We start from the raw sequence: 8,796 nt of genomic DNA on the forward strand, positions 1-8,796 counted from the left end.
TTCATTCAAATCCAAACAACAGGGAAAAAAAGGCTCATCTTGGATTTGAGTACTGGCTGAGGCAGGTAGTTGTTGCAGTCCCAGCTCTGGGGCCAGGGTTAGGGGGGCAGCAGAAGTCAGAGCCAAGCTGCTGCCTACCCCATATCAGGGTGGTGTGGGAAAAAGAGGTGTGGTGGGGGGTACCCACAGAAGACTGTGCATTTGGGGGGTCACATGCAAGAGACCTGCGGTATGTGGCTTGTGGGGAGTGCAGAGGAGACTATGCAGCCTGATGCTTACCTTGAGCCCCAGCTTCAGCTCCAGCCCTGATCTGGCTTGGCCTGGCCCAGCTCAGAGCTGCTGCCATTGCTTCTGGCTGGCCAGACTGGGCCAGCCCAGGGCCAGGGACACCACCAGTGCTGCCCCAGAACCACTACAGATGTTAAGTGGCATGAAGCCAAATGGCCAGGGGTTGAAGGGAAAGCAGCAGGTGGGCAAGAGGCCAAGGGAGGGGCAAGTAGCAGTGTGGGCAAGTGGCTGGGAGGGTACACAGCAGGGGGGCAGGTGCAGGCACAGGGGGCAAGGGGTGGAGGTCTGGTTGCTTGCCCCCACACCACTGCTTTCCCTGCTACAGGTTCTATACATGGAAAATAATAAAAAATTTTCCATGAACAGAATGTAATTATTGGGGGATTGTCTTAAATTCAAAGTCATCTTGGATTTGGGTAAATACAATACATTGTGCTTATAAAAACAGAGAAGATAAATACAACAGGCTTAATTCTGACTGCAAATCACAATTAGTCCACATGACCAATTACTGCTGTACAGGTTAGAAAAATTCAAGCTCCATTTTCAGTTAATTCTCAGAGGAGCCTAAAACAACATTCAGAAAGGTTTCCTTATTCTTTACATCAAGGGTTTTCAACTTTTTTTAATAAGTGTACCCTCAGCGGCCATTTTTTTAATAAGTGTGTCCCCCCTAGGGTGGCAAGTGGCTGGATGCAGAGCATCTGTGTGGCCCTGCTCTCCCTCCGCTCCAGCCCTGCTCCTGTGAGGCAGTGGCGCAGGGTGGTGGCGCTCTGTCCCCGCCCACCCCCACATACTCCCTGGGACCTTTCAAAGTAACCCCAGGGGTATGCGTACCGCCAGTTGACAACCCCTGCCTTACGTCAACTGATTTAATTTAGCCAAGAGAGAAAAAACCACTTGAAGCTACTGGGTCACAAAAATGCTGTATAATCACATGCAGGGCATTCTTATCCACCACCTTCATGCAAGGGGCATTTTTGTGAAAGCTGCCATAGTAATGCAATAATGAATTTTTAAGAGGGTTTTGGCAACATGATAAATATGATTCTGGAGTGCCAGGGGCACTCAGCATTCCACCCCATCTTTTACTGTAGTCTTGGCACTTGTACTGTATCTATTCCTCACTAAGACTGTATGCCCCATCGCATGCTGTTCCTCAGATGGACAAGATAGATAGGTAAGTTGTATACATATGCATTTGATAGATGGATCGATAGTAATAATATATTACATAACATCTTATCACATCCAAGTAGAGTCAATAACTCAATATACAACCTACTTTAAGTGATCATAACTGCGCAATAACAGCATTTTCCTTTAAGGCTATATAGACCTGCCATGTGGAAATACTGAATTATTACTGTCTGCATTACAGCACCTCCTGAGCCCAGTTGATTGGGGCCCCACTGTGATGGGTATGGGCACAAATGCACAAGTCTGCACCCCAAAAACTTACACCCCATGTGGTGCTGACAGGACCCAGTCCTTGGGACAGAGGTCCACCTGAACACATCTGACTGTAGGACTGGGACCCAGCATTAGGTTGTTGCTGTAAATGCATCTGCTTCTGAAGACAGCCAGAGATAGAAGCTTACTTCATAGGTGCTCTCCAGCTTTTAGACTGCACAGCAGCACTCAGGTCAATAATCTGGCTGTCAGCTAAGCCAATGGGAGCTCTATGCTCAGAAATCTAAGGCTTTGCCTTCATTGCCAAAAAAGGTAAGTTTTTGTTGTAACGTAACTAACCCATTTTGGCCAGGCCACTGTAAATTCTTGGAGAAGGAAAGGATCTGTAGTTTTACCATGAGATAAGCCAGGCAAGATCATCCACAGGTGGGAGTCGGGTGCTGGCCCCACTTAGATACCTCACCATAAACATTGTAAATGCTTCATCTCCTCCAGGATTGTATAGAGGGACAGCTGATACAATATAAGTCATCCCACTGTAAAAAACACAATACCCCCCTCTCACCCTCCTTACTTTTCCAACACATGCCTTTTGTCCCCACAGCAAAGATAACATAAGAAAAAGAAAAGACTGACTAAGAAGCTTCAGAGAGAAAAAAAATAGCATGATCCCTAAACTAATATTGTGGGAGGTTCTCAGGACTATATGGTGATTTGCCATTAGGTCAGAAGTAGAGCTGGTAAAGTAGAAATAAAGGAAACTGTTTATACATTTTCTGGTATCTGTTCTATTATTTTAACTACAAAGCTCAACTGATTCTACAACACATGCAGTTTCATCAGAGAGAGAAAAGCTTCCTTAAAAAAAACCCCAAAACACAACTTTAGTATATTGTACAAATACCAGGGGTTTCTCATGATCTCAAGTAAATTATTTCAACAACAAAATAAGGAGCATAACCAAAACAGTCCCATAAAAGAGACTTCCCCAGCGGAGAATATACCTAGTCAAGAGACTGCAATAGAGTGCAAACAACAGGCACTTGGTTCTGACAAGCAGCTGCAACGCTCAGCACCCCCGAGAAAGAAAAAGGGTGGAGAAATCTGGGGAGACAGGACCTTAAAATGGAAATGTGTACAGTAACTAACTCTTGTTGAAGACCTAGAGACAGTATTTCTGTTTCTCTGCAGTCATCAACATGGAAGCCTCTGGACTGCACTACTGCAAAACAGAGTTCCTTCACATCTACCTGCAGAGAACTAATTCTCCCTGTTCCACCTTATAGCAAAGACAGTATCAAGATGACAAGGTTTTGACAACAAATTCAACTACTGTTTCTGACTCGAACATCCACTCCCCAAAAAAGCCACCAACCCGGGCGGGCAGAAACTTCACAGCATTTGTTAAAACAATACTGCTAGGTCATTAGTGCTGTGCTGAAAAACCATTACAATGACTTATCTGCTGTTTATTTTATGTAAAGATAAATATTCCCCATATTTTTATAGATGTTAAGGGGGAGGGAAACGCAGTATCTAGGAAACCAAAGACAGCAGCTAGTAAAAATGTTCAATGACACACAGAGAGAATTATTTTTACTAGGTTGCATATTTCCACATAACGCCCCCCACCCCCCCCCCAAACCCCAAAGCTGCTGTTTACCCAGTATTGTTCTGAAACAGGCATGCAATGAAATCACTGCTAAGCAGATGCAAACCTGGATGCTAAGAAATCACAACAGCTCTTCTCTGACAATACAATCTTCCTTGTTTCTAAGGCCATTTTAAAGACTGCCCCTAACACGTCTGGGTGAATATATGTGGAGCATCAGGTCACCTCTAGCGGTCTTCATTACTGTACTACAGTCCTCCATTATAGTAAAGTGATGGGAAACACCTATCTAACTCAGCTTCAGACACACTGTCAAAAGCACAGAGCCGTGATTCTCAACCAGGGTGCCGCAATGTGTAGCACTGTTATGTTATACAAATATGATTCACAAGATAAACCCAGAGGTTTTGCATACAATGAACCCATGCTAGCCTGCTGTGGTCTTCTCTCAACTCTCTGCCCCAGAAATGCTGTAATATTTTGTCATCATCAAAAAACAAGGGAAAACTAAGCATTTGACAGGTGACTCGAGTCTCCACAGACTGAGACCCAATGGCACAGAGGGTTGCCTCTTAAAAGTAAATGAACCTATATCCCTTCAAATATCTCAGTAGTTTCACCACAGCCCCTCCTCTCCCACAGGAGGATGGGGACATCTTAGTAAGTATTAAAACAGGAATGCACAAAGGAACCCCCCCAAAACTCTTTCCTCCCTAGCCAGATACACTGACTGACCCCCTCATCTGATCTACAAGCCCTGCTACAGGCCACCTGAAGACTGCAAACCTGGTACTGGGCTGGTATGCTCTGCAGGACTCGCAGACATTCAGCTCTTTGCTGGTAAATCTTCCCAGGCGCATCTCTTAGCAAGGCAGCGAGCCTGGCTGTGAGCGGATACTGGGCTTCCCAGCACCAAGCAGAACGGAAAAATTACACGGAAGGTCTCTCGGGGCAAAGAGGGAAAAAAGCTCTAATTGCACCCTGATGCCTCCATCAGGGAGAAAAGGGAAACTTGTGAAACTATGAAACCAGGCCAGGACTGGTCGGGATCCAGGTCATAAGTGCGCAGCAGAAGGACAGAAGATGAGGGCTGGAAGGGAGCAGGAGCTCAGCTAGTGCAACCCCCTGCTCAAAGCAGGACCAGCCCCAGCCAGACCGTCCCAGCCAGGGTTTTGTCTCCCGCTAGGCTTCCAAGCCTCCAAGGCTGGAGACGCCAGCAGCTCCTGGGCAGGGTGAGCAGGGGCAGCGAGGGGAGGCGGTACCTTTGCAGAGGCAGGATCTCGCAAGCCATCCTGGACAGGCGGCGGGCACAAGAAAGCTCCGCGCGCCGAGCGTGCCCAGGCTCTGCACTCCCACCCCGCGTTCCCGGGAAGCAGCTGAAGCCTCCAGCCAACCAGGGCGAGCCGCCGCCTGCCCTCCCCCCCAACAGCCTGCAGGACTCCACGCCGCTGCCCAGCCCTCCAGGACCCCTGCAGCCAATGGGCGGCCGCGCAGCCGCGTTCCAAGGCCGTGGGGGCGGGTTCCAGCGGGGCCCTGCGTTCCAGCAGGGAACTGGGGTTGTGGAATCCTCTGGGCGTCACTGCGCGGGGCGGGGCCTGGCCTGGCCTGGCCTGCTCTCGGCCCCGCCCGCTTGCAGCCGCACGGCCGCCACGGACCTGCTTCCGAGCGGGGGCAGCCTCGCCTCGCGTGGGGATGCTGAACAAGCGGAGAGGATGCGCGCGCGTGTGTGGTGTTCCCTTCCAGCCCTGCTCCGCCCTGACTCTATGGCAGAAACACCCTTACCATCTAACTGCATACAGTACCTAGTCGGGGTTCACCCATCTCTCTTCAGGTCTAAATGCAGATCATAAATAATGACCATGCAGAGGCAGTGCATGTAATGCCAACCGGATTAGAGCCTGCCCGCTCTCGAGGCAAGAGAAATGGATAGGAAATGACAGTCCCCAACCAAAAGGATTTACAACCTATAAATGTCCTCTGAAAATGCCATCTCATTCTTCTTCTGAAGAGCGCAACCCCAGGGCTAAAAGGAGTGCTCATAGTTTGCACTGAGACAGGTGAATAATTCCATTAGCAAGGGCAGGTTTGCTATGTGGACTCATGTCAGTTATATCAACGTTAGCTGTGAACAGACAAAGTGATCAAAATATGGAGTGATGGGGCAGGGACAGGGAAGGCATCAGATGCTGGTAATCTCACATCAGATACTCCACGATAGTGATTTCACATGTCTTGGTAAGTGGAAGCTAAACCTCAGTGACTATTCACCTAGAGGTTTAACTTTCCCACTATAGCTTCCATTTACTATGGGATAGGGATACACATCAAACATCCTGCAGAGGAGCACATGATGTATAGTCAGCTCCCACTCCCTTTTACCTTGTTACCATTTGCTCATGTGTCCATACTGTTGGGTGCATTCTATACTAGAAAAGGTTTGCTGGTATAGCTATAACAGTGTATCTCTAAAGGCAAACCCACCTAGGGTAATCACAGCCAGTAAGAGTGATATTGCCAGCTTAATTTACCCAGGTTCCTCAAATGAAGCAAGCTATCTTGGTGCATACATGTTTGCTGGTAAAGCACTGGAAAAATATTGTTTCTCCCAACTGACACTACTACATCAGCTAAAGTTTCTGGTATAGACCTGCTACTAGAAACAAAGGAAATGCTGCCTACCTCAGCAAGATGCCAAAGGTACATCTTTTCTAGATAACACACTAATACAATTTAACCACAAAACATAGCCTCCTGCCTATTTACACTAATCTATTACCTTATAAGAAACTTGTGTTATGACTTTCTCATCCTGAATTAGAATAGCAAACTAAGCACCAAGATGGTTAACCAGGTTAGTCTGAAGACAGGCAGAAGGTAGTGGGTGGCACCTTAGAGAGAAACTTTCAGAGGGGCAAAGGCAGACAAGTTTCTGTGGATAAATCCAATATCTTTTATTAGACCAACTTAAGTAGTTGGAAAAAATTCTTCTTAGCAACATTTTGGGCACAAATGCCCTTCATCAGGCTGAGGAAGTATTTGCAGAGGCATAAGCTTTTGTAAGCAACACCTAATACCATAGCATCTGGTAGGTCGCTGCCTCTATGAAAGCTCATGCCTCTCTGACCCAGTTGGTCTTTAGGGTGCCACCTTGCCCTACTTTCTACTTACTTGTCAACAAATTAGCCTAGTACAGCTCCATGGTGCAACTATGGATAAGTCAACACTGGAACCCCAGCACTAACACGTCCATAGCTGCACAACACCACAGCTTTACCCTTACCTTATTTGTTGTGCTTTATTTAGTATGATGAAGCCTTGGCTGGGGCCTCTGGGCATTGACATGATATAAATAAATAGTTTACACAGTGTGTAGGCACCTGGGTACAGTCTGCATGAGGTGGATCAGAGTACCCAGGAACTGTACATATCAAATGGTTGAAGAAGAAGAAATGGTAACAGCAGAGTTTGTTTTTACTGATGTTCCCAATGTGACATTTCTGATGCTCCAAGGCTGCTCTGAAATGATGGGTGTCACCCTGACCCTTAACTTGTATGTTCCACGATAAAGAAAAAGGCAAATCACCAGTTAGTTGGGTGGGTGGGAGGGGGAGTGGAGGGGAGAAAGGGGTGGTATCATTAGCCAGTATCTCTGCAACACTGAAGCCTTGGGAAATGAGTCATATAAAACCTACAACAAGATCCAGTATCAAAAGTTTCCAGGAATATTGAGGGAGATGTTCAGAATTTTTAGGGGGTGGGGAGGGGGAGTGTGGCACCACCTAGTTATCCAGTAACCATGAATTCCCCCCAAATCAACCACTTCCCACAGCTGCTGCACCTGGAATTAGAAAAAAATATGCAGAAAAAGCACTATTATGGGGAAATGAACAATTTGACTCAGCAGATAGGAAAGCTGCTTTCTGCCATTTTTTGCACTGAAAAAGGGGAAAGAACTTCCGACTGAAGGAAGGCATAGAGCACCCTCCTACACAATGACTTCCGTCAGAGTGCCCTACGTGCTAACACTTTACTGATCTATTGAAGGGAGGAGGCAACCTGTGGGGTGCATGTCACAAGTGCCATGGGCAATCTTTGTATATGGCACATGGCAGATCAGGGAAGGGACAGCCAGCACAGTGGCTGATGGGGTAGGAAGCAGAAACCAGAGGAGCAAATCATATAAGGGAAATGGATTTGGAGTGGCACTCAGAGAGGGTCCAGCTACTTTGTGGCACATCTACCAAAAAGACTGGCTCCTACTGCTCTGTTGGATAATTCCAAAACAGCAATTCAACCAGTCTTGTAACACGGATTTAACATGGACACTGGCAGCATCAGCCTTAAGTCCCAGAGGAGCTAGTCACAGGCTGAAGGGAAGCAGTGGCCAAAGTACATTAATTATATGTTTAAAGCTCCCATGCAGATGTAGGTCACATGAATTAGTCATGAGCAGTCAGCTCCTTTGAGAACCAGAAAACCTTCACAGATTAACAGAGAGTTACCAGATTTCAGACAAGAATGTCTAAAAACTGCTCATCCTGGTCCGTCTCAGCAAGAGATGGGAGAGTTTGTTTAAAAATCCAAGCCTGACCAAAACAATGGACTGTCATGCAGATGCACTCTTAGGACCTGGGGCATGGAGCTGGAACAGGGAAAGAAGGTAGATGAACTGTGAAGTGGCTCTGCTTTAGTGGGCTAAGCCGTTTGTTTAATGCTTGCTACTGTTAAAAGGCATTATCAATACTCTGTGAATTGTGTCAGAGCAAGTGCTCTGTTGCACAAGTCCACACCACCCATGTCATAGGAAAGGTCCTTTTATTTTAAAAGAGCAGCACCCTCTGCCACCTCAGATCCAGAGTGAAGCTATCTGACCTTTATCTCAATTAAGTAACCAGTAGTGACACAGAAATCTTGATGGCTTTCTGTTAAAATAAACATATGCTTTTAACAAATGTAAGAGAGAGATGTTAATTTTCTATATAATATCATTTAGTATTCTTTTAAAAAACACCTTGAATATTTTTCTGACTTTCTATCAAACTCAATAACTCCTTCTTACTAGGCAGCTCTTTGAATAACCAGTATTGCTTTATTCCATTTCTGTCAAACTAAGTATTGTTATCCAGATGCCAAGTCAGCTAAAATAAATTGGCTCCTATATTTTACAAAGGACTTCTCTGCATGGAGAAAAACCAAGAACACCCCGTGTGGAATAGCTATTATTGAATAGCTAAAGTGCATGAACCTAAACAATATAAAAGCCTCACTAGTGCAGAAGTAGAGTCTACAAGGATGGTGAGTGAATAATATATACATGTTTACACCTGAGCTAATTTGAAGTAACTTCCCACTGGCTTCCGTATGCAGACAAGCTCTAAGAATCTGCTAAAATCCAGTGCACAGACTTTCCAGATAGAAAGTCTAACACCAAGGAAAGTCAAAACATCAAGTCTAACACAAGGTTTCATAGCTCATCTTTCCCT

The 8,796-nt window shown here is 46.1% G+C and overlaps 1 protein-coding gene across 3 annotated transcripts in view; it reads right to left on the minus strand.

Moving 5' to 3' along the window:
* FAM13A (family with sequence similarity 13 member A) overlaps positions 1–4,746 on the minus strand; it is an 80,486-nt gene extending 75,740 nt beyond the window's left edge. For all 3 annotated transcript variants that reach the window (XM_025197287.1, XM_025197288.1, XM_025197286.1), the window contains exon 1: positions 4,576–4,746. In XM_025197287.1, the coding sequence (XP_025053072.1) occupies positions 4,576–4,604 (29 nt within the window). In that variant the 5' untranslated portion in view covers positions 4,605–4,746. The remainder of the gene's footprint in view (positions 1–4,575) is intronic.
* Between the last annotated feature and the right edge of the window lie 4,050 nt (positions 4,747–8,796).

Source organism: Alligator sinensis, unplaced genomic scaffold, assembly GCF_000455745.1.
Source record: "Alligator sinensis unplaced genomic scaffold, ASM45574v1 scaffold125_1, whole genome shotgun sequence".
NCBI lineage: Eukaryota > Metazoa > Chordata > Crocodylia > Alligatoridae > Alligator > Alligator sinensis.